The sequence below is a fragment of the Camelus dromedarius genome, chromosome 14 (assembly GCF_036321535.1).
Source record: "Camelus dromedarius isolate mCamDro1 chromosome 14, mCamDro1.pat, whole genome shotgun sequence".
Lineage (NCBI taxonomy): Eukaryota > Metazoa > Chordata > Mammalia > Artiodactyla > Camelidae > Camelus > Camelus dromedarius.
Window position 1 is genome coordinate 41,868,843 of NC_087449.1, and position 19,462 is coordinate 41,888,304.

The 19,462-nt window shown below is 54.7% G+C and overlaps 2 protein-coding genes across 8 annotated transcripts in view; both read left to right on the forward strand.

Annotated features, from left to right (window-relative positions):
• SCMH1 (Scm polycomb group protein homolog 1) overlaps positions 1–11,391 on the forward strand; it is a 149,025-nt gene extending 137,634 nt beyond the window's left edge. For 6 of the 7 annotated variants that reach the window (XM_064493686.1, XM_064493689.1, XM_064493687.1 and 3 more), the window contains 2 exons: positions 4,934–5,076; positions 6,132–7,274. In XM_064493686.1, coding sequence (XP_064349756.1) covers positions 4,934–5,076; positions 6,132–6,257 — 269 coding nt within the window. In that variant the 3' untranslated portion in view covers positions 6,258–7,274. Of the gene's footprint in view, positions 1–4,933; positions 5,077–6,131; positions 7,275–10,868 lie in introns of those variants that run through there. The other variant, XM_064493691.1, reaches the window with a different exon arrangement.
• A 711-nt stretch (positions 11,392–12,102) lies between these two features.
• On the forward strand, positions 12,103–18,963 carry SLFNL1 (schlafen like 1). The gene is given in 6 exon segments (XM_064493317.1): positions 12,103–12,152; positions 13,023–13,498; positions 15,307–15,554; positions 15,556–15,825; positions 15,999–16,142; positions 16,720–18,963. Coding segments are annotated over 6 exon segments (1,311 nt in total). The 3' UTR covers positions 16,843–18,963.
• The last annotated feature ends 499 nt before the right edge of the window (positions 18,964–19,462 follow it).

Here is a 19,462-nt window from a genome sequence, read left to right on the forward strand (position 1 = left end):
CAGGAGGACGTCTAGAATGAAAAGAACAGGGAACCAAAGAGGGATTTCAGGGAACCAACAAAGTTCAGGAGGAGGAAACAAGAAGTGGACCCCACCAAGGAGATAAAGGAATAGTCAAATGTGAGAAAAAACAGAAGAATGTGATATCGTGGTGGCCAGGAGTACAGAGAGTGTTTTACTAAGAGTACAGTCTAAAAAGGTTTGGTAGAATAAGGACTGAGAAGTTTCTATCGGATATGGTGATTAGTGGGTAATTGGTGATCGTAGCAAGAGCAGCTCATGGGTGCTGAAGGTGGTGAGGGCAGATCGCAGTGGTCAGGATATCAAGGAGAATTTGATGAGAGAAGAAAGAGGTGAGCTTCAAAATAAAGTCTTCTAGAGTGGTGCACTCTGGCATGTGTATCAGCAGACAACGTGAGCCTTCCAAGAAGAAGAAATTAAGGATGTAAGAAAGAGGAGAAAGTAAGGCCTTGGAGGGTGGTGGGAAAGATTAGGGATCGGTCATAAGACAGAAGGAGGCATAGCTTGTTCTTTGAGACTGGAAGGAAGATTTACTGTGGCCCTTAGTGAATGGAGAGAGGGCTGAAGAGGGAAGGCCCTAGGAGTGCTGGAAGACAGGACAGCTATGAAGAAGACAGGAGGAGACGGATCAAGGAGGCAGGGATGGTTTGCAGGAATCACCAGAGGCCCAGCAATGCTTAGCGCTTAGAGACTAGTTTGCCAGTTTGCAAGAGTTATGGTTTTCTTCTGTGGTTCTTAGAGATCCAGATGTGAGATGAGAAAAGACACTTTGATAATTAAGGTTTTATGTTAAGCTAGCAGGGCGAGAGGGTACAGGGGGTGTGGGAGCATGTAATCTGTGGGGCTGGAGGAAGAGTGGCTGAGATCATCAGCACTGGATCTGGGCAGGGCAGGAGGAAGCAAGACCAAGGGGAGGCTGAAGGAGGGGGAAGTTGTAAGGTTGATGTGCCAGAGATCTTTGTGATGTAATGATTATAGTGAGAGTTGGGAAGATGGGAGGTTGGGGTCAGAGAGGGGGTTGTTCAAAATCCTGAAGTAGATTTGTTCCAAGTGATGCAAGAACCAGACAGTGGCCTTGGCAGAAGGTATTTGAAGAAGAGTAGAGATGAAAGTCACTGGAAGCAAGGCAGTTGAATGAATTGCCTCTGAGAATTATGGCAGGAATTAGGGTGGAATGGAAGGTGGTGAGTTAAGTAACAAAAAGTCATTTAACAAAGAGCAGAAACCCAGAGGTCTATAGATGAAAGTGATCAGACAGAGCAGATGGTCAGGTACATGTTTGGCCTCTGAAGAACATGAGCTCTCATAGGAGGATGTTCTAAACGCCGCAGCGGGGAGATAGGAGGATGCCATCTACACACCTGCTGTGGCCTCCTCTGCCCAGGGGTGTATGAGGTGTGAAAGAGTAAGAAGACTCCACTAGCAAGGCCTGCAGTGGTAAGAAGTGGCCTCAGGAGAGCGGGCTCTCAGGAAGGCTGGGACAGGGAGAGAAGCCTGGGTGCCCCTCCCTGGCCCGAACCCCAGCGAGGTCCACAGTGGAGCCCTGAAGTGTGCCCACCAGCTGTGCCCACTGGGTGGCGGAGGAGAACCCTGGGATAGTCTATCTGCAGAAACGGGAATAGGGAAAGACAGACAGGGCACTAACTTGTCTCCTTCCTAGCCGTGTGGTCCTGGGCAAGCCACTTCACTTCTCTGGGCCTCAGTTCCTTCATCTCTAAACTAAAGATGATGATACTTCCTTCAAAAGCTGTTTTAAGGGTCAAATGAGCTGACAATGCTGGGGATTCTGTATAATGTTCACATGTCAGACCACTCTTCACCACGTCATCTCTGGTACATGCCAGTCATCTCTTGCCTGGACTAGTATAGTCATCTCCTTTTCAACTGGTCTCCCCTGCTTCTGTCCTTTCCCCTCTAAAGTCTGTTATCAACATAGACTGTGAGAACGTAAGTTGGTTCATGTCATTTCTCTGCTCAAAACCAGTCTTCAGAGAAGCCAGTGGTTTTTCAGTGGCCTACATGGTCCTCTGTTACATGCATCACCACTCCTCCCACCCAAGAAGGACACATTTATGTGCGTATCTCCTCTCTGCTCTCCATAATCTCTGCAGCTGGTTTCTGTCTCAGCATCACAGTAGACTTTTAGGGCAGGGAGAAGTGGCTGGCTCACATGGCCTACTCCAACTTCCCTCTACTATACACTCTAAAAAAGCCATTGGAATTTCTATGGCTCCAATCACCCTGCTTGCTCCAGCACACTCCTCCCCTGGTCTGGTCAGTGCCCAGCTGAGACAATATGTCTGAGTCTCTTCCCCAGGCAGCAGGGGGTGGGCCAAGCAAAGTGTGCAGCAGCTTTTAGAGCTGGGCCCAGAATGAGGGAAAATGAGAGGAGATCTTTAGCCTCTGCAAAACATGGTTGAAGAGTAGGTCCCTTCCACAGGTATGTTTCATCTCTGCCACTTAGCTGTTGACTGGGCATCTCCTGGGTGGGGAGGGTGTAGACACGAGCAAGGCAAGGTCCCTGCCCTCAAGACAGACATAGTCTGATAGGGGAGGCAGGCAGCTATGCAAGGAACTTTTACATATGCTCATTCATTCAGCAAATGTTTCTGAACATCTGCTGTGGCAGAGCAGGCACTCTTCCACGCCCTGTGAAAGGGAAACACTGTCCTCCTGTGTGTCTCCCCGCACTCAGCACTCTGTTCAACACTGCTTCACTTCTGCCACCAGACGTGTGGGTCTCCACACACCAAGCAGTTCTGTGACACCAGCTGGCTGTCCTGCAGTTTAACTCAGTGCTGACAAGAGCTACCTAGAGGTAGTGTCAGATCCCACAGGTTAAGGGCTCAGTCCCACAAGACTGACACCATCACCATTCCCAGTTGAAAAGTCCAAGTTGTTACCTGTGCTTCTACCTGACTGGCTATAAATTATAGGTTCCCACAGTCATCCCTTCCTTGGGTTTGATTAATTTGCTACAGCATCTCACAGAGGTCAGGAAAACTATTTACTCATTAGGTTATCAATTTTTTAAATAAAAGGATGCAATTCAGGAGCAGCCTGATGGGAGAGATTTGTAGGGGAAGGTATGGGGAGGGGTGTGGAGCTGCCCAGCCCTCCCTGGGGGCACCGCCTTCCCAGCACCTCCGTGCAGTCACCAGCCCAGAAGCACACTGAACCCTGTCATTTGGGCTTTTCTGGAGGTTTCATTACATAGGCAAGATTAAGTCATTGGCCATTGGTGATTGACTTCAATCTCTAGCCCCTCCCCCTTCCCTGGAGGTTGGTAGGGTGGGACTGAAAGTTCCCACCTTCTAATCTCCTGGTTGGTTCCTCTGGCAACCAGCTCCTATCCTTAGGGGCTTTCCAAAAGTCACCTCATTAACATACTCAGGCGTAGTTGAAAGGAGCTTGTGAATAGCAAAAAACACCTTTATTTTTTTCACCACTTAGGAAATCCCAAGAGTTTTAGGAGTTCTGTGCCAGAAAAGGAGATGAAGACCAAATATGTATGTTTCTTGTTATTAATCATAATATCACAAGAAGATAGCAGGGAACAAAATAGAAGAAGACAGATAATAAACATAAATACATGATATGATTTTATGTTGTGATGTGTGCTGGGAAGAAAAAAACTAGAATAATTAAATTGAGAGTGATTTTATGGGGAATTGAGTACTTTTATTGGGCTATCAGGGAAGGCCTCTCAGAGGAATTAATGCTTGAGACCTAAATGTTGGAAAGGAATCAGGTATGCAAAGATCTGGGGAAAAGAACATCTTAGGCAGAGGAAATTGCAGATCAAAGAATAAAAACATAGCTTATTCAAGAAGCAGAAAGAAAGCCAGAGTGTCTGGAGCTTGGCAAGCAAAGTGGAGAGAAGGGGGTCATGAGGTCAAAGGTAGAAAGGGCCAGATGATGGGATACCTTCTAGACCATGGTAAGGGGTTCAGCTTTATTTCAGGTGTGCAGTGCAAGGACATTGCATTGAGTTTTTTGGGAGAGTTGACATGATCCAGTTACTTTTTAAAGGTTATTTTGACTGCTTTATGGAGAATAGATTATTAGTGATGTGATGGGGAGAAATCTGTAGAGATTGAGCTATAACCAAGAGATACACGAAATGCTTCATGAGACCAATTATTTCAGGATTAGACTGGAAAAGTTTCATGAAGGAGCTGGTCCTTGAAGCCAACTCTTGCTTTAGCTAAGTTGTAGTTTGCCAAAAGAAAAGGAGAAACTGGAGGCAGAGGAGGAGGCCATGTTCCAGGCAGAGACAATGAAACATGGCTGAGATCTGTGCAGGTGATGATCAAAGTGCAGAGAGCTCAGATCCCACAAGGAAAATAGGAGGAGCTGTTTTTGAGACAAAATTGAGATAAAAGCTCTAAGCAAAGTACTAAATTAACGTTGAGATTCCTGGCAGCCAAGGCAAAACTGTGTTCTGCCTTCATGTGTGTGGCTACAGCATAGTCAACTATTCTCCAGGCATTGGAATAGGAACAGGGTATTATTACTCATCACTTTTTTTCTCCCTGGGCCCCAAGGACTTGGCTCTAACCCTGCCCGGCTCCCAAGGTCTCTCTAGAAATGGTGCCCAGATCCAAGGCAAAAGCAGCCTCACCCACCAGCCCCCTCAAACCCAAGTAATCCCCTGACTCAGGTCCAGGCTCAATCACCACCTCAGTGTAAAAGTCCTTCTGACCATGTCCAGAATCAGACCTACCCTTAAGATTTGACTGAAGTAGAGTCTTAGACCCTTGGTCCCTTTTTGGAAAAACCCTTCCCTCCCTCGGTTGCCTGACACTGCTGTGAGCCTCACCCACAAGGCCATCGGGACACACTAAGGAGAGTGGTGGGGAGTTACAGACCAGTCCTCGCCCGTTATGGCAGGTGCCCTCCTGTCCTGCAGGGTCGGACCGGTATCTGGAGAGCCGGGATGCCTCTCGACTCGGTGGCCGGGACCCCTCTTCGTGGACAGTGGAGGATGTGATGCAGTTTGTCCGGGAAGCTGATCCTCAGCTGGGACCCCACGCTGACCTCTTTCGCAAACACGTAGGTGCTCCTGCCTGATCTCTCCTGTATCCACTGGAAGTCTTGCTTCTGCAACTTATAGACTCTTAAAGGGCATGAGCTATATATTTGTTCCAGGTCCCTTGAAACTGAGCATAGGCGACACATACAAACTTAGAGGCAGAATCTTGAGTCTTAGATGGCCCTCACTGGACACTGAATTCAGCTCACTCCTTTAGTGTAGGATCTGATTCAGCCACATTCCTCCTGGGTGTGTGGCCTGTGGGCTCAGTCCCAGGGGCAGGACTCTCCTCTTCCTAGGAGCACTTACTCTCCAATCTACCTGCCTTCGCTTGAGAATCAGGGGCTTCAGTCCAAGTTAAAGAGTCCCTTGCCAAGTGGCCCCCAATTCTCCAACCTCCTTGGTCCCCCCCCTCCCTCTACTTTCCCCTCCATGGGCCTCCAGCATCTCTTCAAGTGACCATGTGGCTCTGGGGCCAGGGACTTCTGCTGATCCCCCTGCAGTGACTGTACTCCTGATTTGGGGTTCAGACCTACTTCTTCACAGCCCCTCCTGCTTGTTGCTGTTCTGTGTTTTGGGGACTCATGTCTGCTGCCTCTCAATGCTTATTTAAATCTTTCATGCCAGGTGGGTATGGAGGGTGCTCTTGGATCAGGCTTGAAGGTCTCAGTGAGCGCCTGCTTTGTGCCTGGCTCACCCAGAGGGGTCCCTGCCCCTCAGGAGGAAAAGTGACTTACCGAGTTAACACTGAGGGTCAATACAGAAACACTTTGTGATGAGTGACAAGCACACTGACCGGGGAGGCTTCCTGGGAAGAAATGGAGTTGAGCTGGATCTCAGAGGTTTGGGAGGGTGGGAAACTGCTTCTTGGGAGCAGAGAAAGGAAATTGGTACAAAAGTGTGTGAAGAGCTTAGCCTGGGGTGTTCGGTGGAGGATGTTTGGGGGAGGGGTGGTTGGAGACAAGCTGGGAGAGCAAGTAGGCTTTAGTGTCACAGGAGGTTCACCAGATTCCATGTGGCTGGCCCCTCCCTGGGTGCCACCCAGGCCTCTGATGGCGCCTCCCTCCACCCCCAGGAGATCGATGGCAAGGCCCTGCTTCTGCTGCGCAGCGACATGATGATGAAGTACATGGGCCTGAAGCTGGGGCCCGCTCTCAAGCTCTCCTACCACATTGACCGGCTGAAGCAGGGCAAGTTCTGAACAGGGAGACGCAGCTAGACAACCAAGGGGTGGAGCACAGGGCCGCCAGCCCGCTCCCAGGCACCTCAGTGAGGTCCAGACACCTCGGGACTCCCGGAGGCTGCGTGGAGCTGCCACTGCTACCCCTCCTGCCATGATACATCCTTCCATGAAGGACGGAGGAGGGGAGAGTGTGGGGCCCAGGGCTGGTGCTGCTCTTCCCCTCAGCCCTGCCATGGCTCTGAGGTCCCCTGTATTTATTTCTCAAGCCTGGCCAGGCTCTCCCCAGGAGTTTAGACTGAACACCTTCCAAGTGATGGAGGGAAGGGCTGACCCCTGAGGCTTCAGAAGATGGGACCCTGAAGTGACGCTCATGCCAGGTCCCCTCGCCATCCGCCGGGCCTGGTGTGGCACCTTGTGCCCCCACAGCTCCTGCCTTCTCCTCACAAGATCCGCAAAGTCCAAACTCATGGTGCAGACCTCTACCTTTTTTTAAAAAAAGATCTTTTCTTATTGTTAATTTATTGTTTCTGGCACTTGGGCAAGCCCTCCAGGTCATACTCCTCCCACTCCAGACACTGGGTTGCAGGAGGAGGGAGACTGCCCTGCCCTGGCCCCAGACAGGCCCTCTCCAGAGAGATGCGGCCCTCTTCAGAGGACATTACCCAGGCACATCTCCGCAGGACGGACAGACCCATCGAGTCTAGACCACATCAATCAACACAGGGAGGAGAGGGTCCCTGTCACCTTCCCTCTCTTCCTCCGCTGGGCCCTTTGCAGTCCCCACCTGCACCATCCCCACCGCAGCTCCCTGCCCTGGCCAGAATTGCTGCCGAAGAAGGTTGGGCCCAATGATTTTAGGCCAGGAAGGCCCTAAGATGGATGGGAGAGAAGGGTCTCCAGGCTGGAGTCTGGCTGCACCCTCTCCACTGTCCACATGCTCCCTTTGTAAGCAAGTCAGCAGCACCACTGCCCCTGCTGCCATCTGGACTGACTTTATGTCGATCTGTTTATAAATAAAGAACAATATAGATGCCAGTGTCTTCGTAATCAGTCAACAGACAAATCACTGTGTCTCCAAAGGGCAGGTCGTTCCCCTTGTCTTGGTCTTGCTCCTCATTTTATATATGAGGAAACTTAGACAAGAAGCTCCCTCTGTTCCTGTGACTTCAGTGGTCCCTGAAGAACAGGCTGTCTGCCACTTGCCCACTGGGGCCCCGGCATTGCATAGCCCCTGGGAAGACGGTGTGAGAGCCACTCTCTGCACTCACAGCGCTTTGCTCCTGTGCAGCCAGACGGCAGTGAGCGCAGCAGCCACAGAAGCCCAAGCAGAAGGGCAGCATTAGGGTCAGCAGCTCCAGGGAGCATCCTCGTCCTCGTGGGGGGAGGAGAGATGCAGGCTGGCCCGGCCTGCATCGTACCCCTTGTTCTGAGCAGGGGCCAGGTACTCTGTTCGTAAAACACATCCCTGTTTACGAAGGGCTGCAGTGCAGTGCAGTGTGACCTGATGATGACTGATACTCACGTCACCGTGTGCCCCACGAACTCCTCCACGTGAATTAGAATTATCTCATTTAATCTTCAGAACAGACCCACTTTATAAATGAGGAAACTTAAGCTCTGATCGTATAGCCAGGACGCACCAAAGTAGGTGTTTGAAGCCAAGCAATCTGGCGCCAAGGCCAAGGTTCGAGACAGTCCCGCCATTCTCTATGCTGCTTTGGGTGGGTCATTTCCCTTCTTTGGGCCCATCTGGCTGTGAGGACTTTAGGTGAGGAGACTTCTGAAGGTCTCACCAGCCCTCGCCAGTGCCTAGTTCCAGCATGGTCTTCCCCTTGGCCACTGTGAGGTTCTAACCATGATCCCTGTGAAGTAGTCAGGGGCAGGGCTGCCAAAGCAGAATGAGCCCATTTTCCAGACTCCTGGGCCTGCGTCTACGTCTGGTAGGCTATGCTGTTCATTCAGGGTCCTCCCAAAGAGGGCCGTCCTGGACCCTGATGACAACCTTCTGGGTGTGAAGGTAACACCAGCATATGCAGGCAGGCCAGACGTGCTGCACAGCCCGGCCTTGTGGAGCAGAACGCCGCCCCCCACCCCGCCTCTCGTCGCCGGGAGTATGCAGCTTGCCCGTGAACGCTTGTCAAGGGCTTCCTGTGCTAAGTTGCTTATGTACATTAGCGCACTTAAACCTCCCTACAGCCCTCAGGGATGACTACCATGTTCCCCGCATTTTAAAGATGAGGAAACTAAAGCTTCAGGAGGTTCCTGGCTCCAAACTCCGAAGTTAGTAAGGGGTGCAGGACCTCCTACCGCAGCACCGGCCGGCAGCCTTCGTCCTGGCTCCTGCTGGCCATGCAGGCTGGGGGCTGCCACAGGCTAGGTTGGCACGGCCCTCCCTTTGTGCCAGCAGGACAGCACGGAGCAGGCCTTTTCAGTGGGGTGGTCCTTGCACAGCCCGCTATCATCCAGGACTATTCTTTGTTGCCCAGGTGGCAGCTCAAGTGCAAGGGGATGGGACATAGGGAGAAGTGGGGCTCCCCTTGGCTTGGAAGCGTCGTGTCCCAAGGCCAGCTCTAATCCCCAGGTTCCGTAAGCACAGCTTCCAGGTCCCCATGAGGGACATGGCCCAGCCGAGCCACTGCACTGAGGAAGCCCGGCGGGAATGGATGTGTGTAGTTCACATGGAGAACTCCTGGAACACACGTAGTTTATAACTAAGGGTCACTTTTACCATAATCACCGTTGCCTTGAAACAGTTGACATTCTATTTTTATCTGGTTTCCAAGGCAACAGAACTAGAAAGGTAACCAAAAGTCAAATTCTGCAGGAGGGGAGGGGACGGTACTCACTCATACTGCCCTCACCGCTGTAGGCAGAATTGAATGTCTTAAGAAAAACATAAACAAAACCTCAACTTCTGAAACTGTTCCTCAAAGCCAAGCCTTCTGAGTAGTGACCCAGAGTCATCCAAGGGAGCTGAAGTGGCCTCGCCTTTGACCCCCAGAAGTGCAGCCACCCACAAAGCAGGAAGGCATGTGGGAAAGCCGGGCTGGAGGACAGAGGCCTCCCGGCAGCAGCTTTGTGTGCCCACCCTCAACGCTGAGACACACAGACGCTGACTCCGGTGCTGAGGAACGTCAGGGAGGAGAGGCCCAGGCACTGCAGGGGAGGGGAGGGGAGGCCAGGCTCCACGTAAGGCTGAATCCTTTGGGAACCCCTGCCCCGTCCCCACCCACAGCCCCCCCCTGCTGCCGGCCACCTGGCCTGTGGCCCTGGGCTCTGCTGTGTCCTGTGGTCCAAGTCATTAGTCTTGAGCAGGAGTGTCCACAGCACTCCTCTTTATGGAACAATCTGAGACCCTCTCTGGGCTGTGGCACTGGTGGGACACCTGTCTCTGCCCTCATGCTGGTACCACCGCCCCTCCTCACTCAGGAAGAGCCGGAGGCGACTTGCCCCTCGTTACAACCAAAGCTGAAAACAAGGAAAACCTTCTTGCCTGAGAGACACTGGATACTCCCTCCTCCTCTGTCTCTGTTGACCCTCAGCTTTTTACAGCCTCCTTGCCACAGTGCCCCGAGTCACCCCGTTTTCCCAGGGAAGCGCCACAGCTGGATCCCCCCGGGCCAAGCATGAGGACTGTGTATTTGTGCCCGACCTGAGACACCAGAGCCACTGCAGATGCTCCCAGGGGCCAGCAGCGGACAGGTCTCAGGGTGCAGACCCTTGGCCCAAGGTGTCTTGGGGGAGGGTGCTGGGCCAGGCAGGAATCAACAGGCAAAACTGGTAGACACAAGAGAGGACTCAGGACTGAGGCTGGAGTGTCATGGGGCCTGGGTGGTGAAGGCTGCGTCCACACTCTGACCCCTGTGCATTCCAGAGTTTGCTCTTCTGATGTCCTGTCCTCTCCCATGTAACAGCTGGCTTAGTCTCCACCCCTCTCCTGTCCCTGCCCCTCGGCTGGGGTCCCTGGGCGGTTAGCGCAGACACCCACGCCTGATGATCATGGCCGCGTGCACCACCAAGTGACACTCATCAGGTAACACGAGGAGACCCGGATCTGCTGTCTCCCTCTAACCCTCATCTTTGGACCCACTTCGCATTCTTAACTTCAAATTCAAGAAGTTTTTTCCTCCATTGCCAAGTGGGGGTTGTCACTAAGGTTACAGGCATCCAGACAGAGGACTGAAAGGGGCTGCCTATTCCACAACACTAAACGCGTGGCTGCCAGAAAGCCGAAGATGCTGTAAAATGACCCAATTATACTGCAGTGCATTCCAGTATTTAAAATATTATCTTGTAAATGTATTGAGCGCTTACAATAAAAGACAGTTTTACTCCCCTGCCCCTGCAAAAAAAAAAAGCAGTGGAATTGATGTTCGGCTCACATAAGGTTGTTGAAAGAGCCCAGGGAAACATGTAATACAGTCATTTAAAGAGATTTCCAGGAAGAATGGGGAAAGTTTTGGCATTCAAATCAGTTTGGAAAATGTCATGGCGAACAGCTGCCTGATAGCAAGGCCTCTAGAGAAGTATGTAAAGTCCACGTGTTTGTTATGTTCTCTGGTTGTGTTCACGTGTTTCATCTGTCCGTGCCTCTCCTGGCCAGCTGTCTGTTTCTGCATCACTCAACAGGACTCGAGTTTAACTGTCTAAAACAGCTACAGCCCCACTTGTACAGTTGCTGTGGGAGCAGCTCATGGTGGCAGAGTCTAGAAAGGCCTGAAGAAGAAGAAGGGGAGGCGTGGGAAGCTGAGAGCCGCTGCGGCTGCAGAGACCGGTCAGACCTGGCTGCTGGGTCCCTCCCCTGAGCCCCACACTCCACCACTTGGGGCCTGGGGCCTCTTCCTTGCCCCACACCAAAGTCTCTTTTCTCAGGTTCCCTACCCAAGCCTCTGCCTCAGTCCCCAGGGAATCAAAACTCATTGGCATCTTCAGAATTAGCTACTCAGAGAAGGCGGCTTTCCTCTCTATGCTGTCAAATAGCTTCCCCAGTCTGATCGCCACCCTCCCCTCCCCCAAATCAGGACTTGCAGAAGTGCTGCCTGCGGCTGCATAATGGAAAGCACTGTCAACGTCCTGCCCACCCAAGAACAGATTTCTGCATTAATAAAGGCTGCGTATCACTCAAGTCTTGGCCCCTGTCAAACAGCAGGTGATAACCCTGTCCTTCAAAAGAGATGGCAATGCTTGACCTATTTTTCGGGGCTCTTCTGGACAGCAGCCTCCATCTCTGGCAAAGAGAAAAGCCTGGTGTCAGGGGAGCCTTGGAACCAATTATGTGCATTCTGATCCATCCTGGGAGTAGCCGGGCCCACCCATGCCCAGTGGAGCCTGGCGTTGGTGACTGAAGCAGGAGGTGGAGACCTGGGGCTCCGGGGGACCTGTGTGGGCACTAGGGCCTGGAAGGACGTTACAGAGGGAGGAAGTATGTCTTCAGTCCCTGGATTCTGGGAGCTTCGCAGAAGGAGCCCCCCACCAAGCTGTGTGGGACATCTGTTTACAGTGGGGTGAGAAGTCAGGGAGAAGTTTTCCGGATTCACTTCCCAGCCCTGCCTGATTGAGGCTGGCACAGAGGCATTGTTGACTCTCCTGAGATCACAGAGGTGGCTGCACAGGCCCCCACCCACTCCCTCCAGCCCTGGTTCCCCTGTCCGGTGCCAAGCCCCCAAGCGCCCTTGGGAGCTGCTGGCCAGGACTCGGGTCTGTGGGAGCTGAGGGATGGCACCTCCCATGCTCCCCCAGGAACCATCAGGACATAAAGGTCATAGGCCTCCCTTTTCTTCCTGTTCCCGTTTGCCCTGAATGCCTCCACCCCAACAGTGGTGGGCCCCAGGCCCTAACTGCCTCAAGGATCCAATCTGAAAAGATGCAGGCCGGCCGTACCTGCCACGCGGACCGGAGGCGGGGTGTGTGGGGGTGAGTGGACTGGCTGGTGTGTGTACATATGTGCACAGCTCAGGAGTGACGGCCCTGGCCTAGCAGGAGGTGGCCAGGGAGGTACACAGGGTCCCCAGCTTTGCCCTCGCTCTGCCCCTCCTCACTTCTGCTCTTGGGACCCAAACCAGAGGATTCGGTCTAGACGAGCCTCCTCAGATTATATGTATGTATGTGAAGGCCATTGCTCTGGGAGGGGCCATAGCTTTCATCACTGTGCCCAAAGCATAAGAACCTCAGCTCTAAAACCCTCTGACCCAGCCTGACTGCTTCAGAGCCTCAGTTGGGCCCACAGCAGGTTCAGACCAGGCAAGGAGAAGCAGCAGAGGGGACACAGGAAATCCTTAGAGCCCTGGGTAAAAGCTTCTTCTCCAAAGGTCCCTTGAGAAGGTTTCTCTGGTGCCTGGGGGCAGCAGTGAACTCTGGTGGGCAGGAAACCCTGAGGGCAACTAGGAGGCCAGCCTGTGGCCTGGTGAGGGAGGACAGGACTTCTGGGGACAATGAAGGGATTTGGGAGGCCCTCAGGGACCTGAGTTCTCGTCCCTTCTGCCCCAATTCAAGCATATTCCCTCGGTCTTCCCTTCCCTCCTGTGGGATGGAGGGACAGGCCCACATGCTCTGTTGTCTGGCTCAGGCCTGTCTCACTCTTCTCTTTCCTGTCCTAGGCCTTGGGTGGGTGGCAGGCCCCTTCCTGCTGGCCCTCTGCCCACCCTCTCTCTCTGGCCCTACGCAGCCCCTGCCAATCTGTGAACCTCCGAGGAGCCTTGGCCCTCTCCAAGTCCGCTGGGAGGCCCTGGGCCGAGCCGAGAGCCCAGGGCCTTGAGAGGAGCAACCAGCAGTGAGGAATTCCAGAATCTTTTCCAAGGGAGGCCCCTCCAGAGACCCCCCCCCCCAGGAAGAGAGCACCAAAACACAGGTGCAGGAGCCCCTCATGGAGCCCCCAGGCCGGCAGCCTCTGCAGGAGCTCTCCATGAAACAGGCCCCACCTGAGGACTCAAGCATCCAGGTGGCTCCCGGCAGGCATGTTCTCTATGTGGGCCACCTGAACCCTCAATTCTCGGTGCCTGTGCTCACCTGCCTGCTGCGAGACACCCTGGAGCGGCTCGAGCTGCCGGTGGAGCGGGAGCACATTGAGGTGGTGCGGCGGCCACGCAAGGCCTACGCGCTGGTGCAGGTGGCCACCCACAAGGACATCCTGGCCTCCCTGCCCTGGCGCCTGCACACAGCCTTGGAGGAGCACCAGATCATCAAGGAGCTGGTGGCCCGCGGGAAGGAGCTGGTGTTGGGGGAGGGCCGGGATCACTCAACCTGCAGAGAGGTCAGTGAGGCTATCCCCGAGCCAGGTAGCCCTCAAGCCCTGGGAGAGGCCTGGGGATGGATGGCCTGTGCTGGGTGGGGCTGGAGGGGTGTCTTTGAGGAACTGGGGACGAGTCTGCAAACTCGGGGGTTGCTACTCAAGTGACCGTGATCCCAGAAGGATACTGACCCTTAGAGTTTGCCTCCAGCCTGGGAGCACATGAAGGAAGATGCAAGTATCAGACCCTCCTGGGGCCCTCCCACATTCTGCCTCTGGGCCAGGCCACCCAGGTTCTGGGATTCACAGGGTCCCGGCCTTCTCCTTGGCTGACCTCACCCGCTCAGTTGACAACACCAGTGCCCCCTCTGTGTTGGGCAGTAAAGCAGAGAGTAAAGCAGAGAGCAAAGCCTTGGCCCTGCCCTCAGGGAGCCCTGCATCTGTGAACAGAGCCAGACGACCGGAGGGGGCGGCCTGGAGCAGGAGAACCCAGAAGGGTCCTCCCTGCTCTCCAGGGACAAATTTGCAGGGGAGTGAGATCCAGGCTGGGACTTAGAGGATGGGACAGGCACTCAGGGAAGGACATACCAAGCAGAGGGACATGGCACATACAAGAGGACATGGTGGGGGGTGGGGTTGCATTTGCAGGGAGGCAGGTCGTTTGATGTCCCTGGAACTTAGGCCAGAGGCTGCCAGGGGGACTGAGGAAGAAAGCCAGGCCAGAGGGTAGGGGCCAGGCCACCAAGGGCTGTGAGACCCAGACAGAGCAGGAGAAAGGTTGGCTTTCGTGGGCATCTAACAGAGCAGTCAACTCGCTGAGGTGGTGGTAGATCACTCTGTGGGAAGGGCGATCTTGGTTTGTCTTTTCTCGGGGGAAGTGAAGACTCCATGGGGTTTAAACTGTCGGAGAGCTCAGCAGCCCTGGGGCATACATTTAAAGCCCTGTGGCCCGACAGCATGTTTATATGATGGTTGACAGTTTTCTCGCGTCTCTGCTAAGTTGTCTTCTCTGGGAGCTGCGGGGCTGGTGGCGGTGTGCTTCTCATCACCGTGGCCCAGCTAGCACTGAGCTCCCAAAACTAGACACCCTTCTGGAGGCTGGAAGGCATCAGGGAGCCAGGGAAGGGTTTAAGAGAGGAGTGACAGTATGACTTGCATCTAGGGTCAGCGAAGAGGACAGGGAGAGCCTGGAGGCAGGGAGTCCAGTGGTGAGGCCCAGACTAGGGAAGCAGGCTCATGGCCAGAGCCCGGGAACAGAGCAGAAACCACAGAAGGGGACTCGGGAGGACTGGAGGAAAGTTGAGATTCAGGATAGCTAGTCGGTTGTCCAGAAAGTGATCAGTGAGGATTTAAGGGAGATTAGGAAGTGGGTAGGATCTCTGAGAGCCCCTCTCAATTCAGATACATGCAGCTCTGTCACAGGGGATCTCAGGGTGCTGAGGTATCTCCTGAGATGATCCAGCCCTGGGCCTCAGAGGCCTACCCACAACCCAAGTGGGAAGAGAGTGGCCTCAGGTGTCCCAGCTCCCACCCAGGAAGGAGAACAGCTCTTACCCACATGCATCCCTCAGTCCACCTGGGAAGAGGGCAGCCCTCAGGGAAGGAGCACTGGATGGTTTGAACCCCTGACCCAGTGGAGTTTCCCACAATGGCCTCAGGACGGTGGGCAGAATTAGATCCCTCTGCCTGGGCGGGTATCAGGATGCACATGCGGGCTGGGCCCCGGCAGGGGTGGGAGGTGGGAGGATGGGGGCTGTTGGAGGCGCCTGTCCCTGTCGCCACCAAGATTGGGCCTCCTGGCTTTTGCCTTGGCCCATACACTCCGCTCTCACCACTCACCCCAACAGGAGGAGGACAGTGGCCCGAGCCCTGGCCCTAGCCCTGGTCCCATCCCAGGCTCCAGTCTCCCACCGACCATGCTTGCCCACCCTCCTACTTGGGCCCTGGCCCCGTGGCAGCGGAGCCCCCAGGGCTGGCCCAGCGGCACACGCTCAGACAGTGCCATCGTGCACCAAGAGATCCTGGGCCAGGAGCGCCTCTTCCAGGGCGCCTTTCTGGGCAGCGAGACACGCAATGTGGAGTTCAAGCGGGGGTGGCGGCGAGTACCTGAACCAGGCCTTCAAGCACCACCTGCGGTGCTATGTGTGCGCCTTCCTCAACAGCGAGGGCGGCAGCCTGCTGGTGGGCGTGGAGGACAGCGGCCTGGTGCAGGGCATCCGCTGCAGCCACCGCGATGAGGACCGCGTGCGCCTGCTAGTGGACTCCATCCTGCAGGGCTTCAAGCCCCAGGTCTTCCCTGAAGCCTACAGGCTCACCTTCATCCCTGTGGTCAGCACCTCTGCCACCAGCACCCCTCTCAAGGTGAACTGGGGCCGCTGGGGGCCGGGAGGAGTTCGGAAAAGAAAGACTAGAGGAAAGCCTGGAAACAGCCCTGGCCTCAGCACCCCCAGGCTGCCCCAGGCGCCAGCGAGGCGGGATTAGGGCTGCAAACTGTCCAATGCAGCGCCAGCAGAGCTATCCTTGCCCTTACCAAGGTGATCCGCCTGAGTGTGCACGCCCCCAAGGCCCAGGCCGAGCCGCAGCTCTACGAGACCGACCAGGGGGAGGTGTTCCTGCGGCGAGACGGGAGCATCCAGGGCCCGCTGTCCGTCCGCGCCATCCAGGAGTGGTGCAGGCAGGTAAGTGGCCAAGACCGCAGCAGGCGGGGTGGGGGCCAAGCCGGCTCTGGGCCCCTAGGCCACTGAGCAGTCCTGGGCGGGCCGCCGGGTCCTCTGGTCCTCTGTTGCCCTGTGAGCACACCAGAGGGACTGGGTGGAAACAAGCCCACTACCTCCCATATTCCACTGCAATGGAGCTGGGGGAGCTGGGAGGGTGGAATGTTGAAGTTTTACAACAAACTCAAGGACTGAGTGCTGGACACAGTGCCAAGGAAAAGTCTTTTCAAGAGGGAAACATCAGGTGGCAGAAAAGCAGAGGAGACCAAGGGGCTGACAGAGAGAGGGAAGGATGGGTCACCCTAGTGCCTGGGATGCTGGCAGGACCCTCAGGTCAGGAGAGTTTCCCCCAAGACCTCAGAGATGACTGGTCAGGGCCCTGGCTCCCCCACCTACCAGGGCCAGCATGGTGCCCAGTGGCCCTGAGCAGAACCCCTGGGCTCTCTGGCCTTGCCTTCCTCCATCAGTTCAACCCCAAGTGGAGGGCACACAGACCTGAGATGATATCAACTTAGACACGGCTTCTCCGATCTCCCCTCAGAAGTGGATGGCTGAGCTGAGCAAGTTGGAGGAGAGGCTGAAGGTGCTGACGGCAGAGAAGGAACAGCTCCAGCAGCAGCTGCAGCAGCGCAGGCCCATCTCCTGCACCTGCTGCGTCCTGTGAGGGCCCCAGCGCTCTGCCTGGAAGATGCAGGGATTTCTTATTTGAGCCCTGGTCCTCCCAATAAAACCAGTCTGGGCTGCTCAGAGGTGGATGGGAGCACTGCACTTCCTGGTTCCTTCAACAAGCGTGCACCCACAGGCTGGTCCCCACGCAGTTTCAGTCCTGAGCAGACCCCGGTGTCTGTAGCTAAGAAATTGCTCTTAGCACAATCCCCAAGGGGCCTTACTTTCAGAAAGAACTTATAAAAACTTGGCGAGAGCTCTCTATCCATGGGCTGAACGGTAAGGGACTGTCCCTCTCCCTGAAACACTCATTTGGCCCAGCTGGGGTCTCTGACTCACATTGGCTACACAGGGCCAAAATGGGACTTGTCATCTGCCCCTCCTCAGATGGCAAGGCACATTCAGTAACTGAAGTTATAGAGCGAACAGGCCACCCTGCAACCCAACCCTGGCTTGCTGGCATGTGTGACCGTCTCAAAGCTCTTTAATAAATGTCATGCACCCAGAGCAAGAATGCTTCTTTCTGGAACGCTTGGCTGGTTGGATGCAGCTGGGTCATGAGTCCATGTCTGTCCAGGAGGCCAAGCCAGCCCTGCGCTCCTCCCCCCACAGAGCTATGGGGAAAGGACCCTCGGATGGTTGGGTTCCAGTGCATCTCTGCCTTGAATACCAGGTACCTTAGGGCAAATTGCTACACCTCAAGCAGTTTCTTCATCTATAGGATAGCGACAATAGGCGGGGGGCCAGCTGGTGCCCTGATTCTCTCCAGCACATACCAGCACCTGCACAGGAAGGGTCTGACTTCTATTCCAAGCAATCTCCAGCCACTGGAAAGGATTCCTGCACGAGCTACTTCCCCGGCCATCTCCACCAGCAGACTGAGACTCTATTAAGCCATCGTCTGATCATGCCACACCTGTGCTCAAAGCCCTCCAAGAGCTCCCCATCTCATCCAGAGCAAAGCTGAAACAGTGGTCTGCACAATCCCCTGCGACCTGGCCCATCTGCCTCAACAAGCCCTGCCCCTGGCTCCTGCATTCCAGCTACACTGACCAACTTGTTTCATGAGCACACTTGCCTCAGGGCCTTTGCATGGGCTGCTTCCCCTTCTGGAATGCTCCTCCCTAAGAGAGCTGCATGGCTCTACCCTCAAGTGGAGTGGAAAGCTATTTTCCTACCCTCCCTACTGTAAACACACCCCCTCCCAGCACTTCAGTTCCCTTCTCCTGCTTCCAACTTTTTTCTCTGGTGCAGTTGTCAGTCACACATGCTCTAGGGGATGGAGATTTTGGTCTGTTTTGTTCAGTGTTTTAGGTACGGAACCTGAAACATAGCTGGCATGGGGTAGATGCCCAGTAAATATTTGCTGATGAAACAAGGACACCCCTAAATTTAGGGTCTGAGCTACTAAAACTCATGGAAACTTGTCAAACAGGGCATTTCACAGGACTAGGGGTCCACGGAACACACTTCAGTGATCCCCTTCCATCCCCCAGCCCAGAGGTCCTTGGCGACATCCACGGAGTGGACACAGAGAAGCCCCCTGGGCCAGTCACAGCTACTCTGAGACTTGCGTTTCCCACTTACCAAACACACACCAGTTATAGGGACCAAGTGTGATCATGGATGCCCACCTCCTGACCAGTTACCAACCCACTGAGCTCCCTGGGGTCACCCAACCACAGGGCCTGAGCCAGCTTTTCAGAGGCCACTTAAGAACTACAGACAGAGGGGGTGCAGCTCAGGAAGTCAGACAGGAGCAGCTGCTGATTTTTACAAAAATGACTGAAGTCTGATGGAACCACCAGATGGGAGACGGGGTTAGGATTCACCCATTCGGCAACATTGAAAGTACCAAGGCCTCTGTGAATGAAAACATCTCAGCTCAGCCCATGAGAAGCGCCGACAGGAGGCAGCAGCCAGGTTGCCCTCAGTCGGGAGGTGGTGTCCCTGTATGGCCCTCTGGGCCTCAGCGGTGATGGTGGCCATGGCCTAGTGAGCAGAGGGTCTCCTTCCTGGGTCTCTGATGGAGGAGCTGAGCCAAGTGGTGAGAACCCCCTTTCTCCCAAGCCCCCCTTTCTTAAACGTCAACAAAGGCTGCTGACCCCTGACAAGCAGTCCGGCCTGAGCCCCGAGTCCTGGCCTCAGACACACTTCGTGGAGGAGCCGGCTCATAGGCAGGTGTGCTTGGCAGCCAGGGGGCGGGTGGGCCCCCCCGTCACCAGTGTGACACAAAGAACATGGATTCCATGTCACGAATTTCGCTTTGGAGGAAAAACCACTAAGGACGAGGACCTGCACTAGGGGGAGCAGGAGGCCTGGGCAACGGAGCAGTCCTGCTGGCCGCTCCCTGGGCCATGCCTGGCTGGGCGGGGGCACATCCTTCGTAAACATCACGTCTGTCCCCGCTTTCTTCAAGTCGAGCCGCAGCCCACTCGCACCCATGCTGCTTTGAATCTCCATATGCTGAGAACCTAAATTTGAAGCCTTTTGGGGAAATTCTGGTTCCTCTTAAAAAAGAAAAGTCTCCTTTCTTAGTTTTTAAACAAACTACAAGACCCCCCACTTCAGGCTGCTCCCCTGGAGGAGGGCCCGGCACTGACAGCTCCGCAGACCGC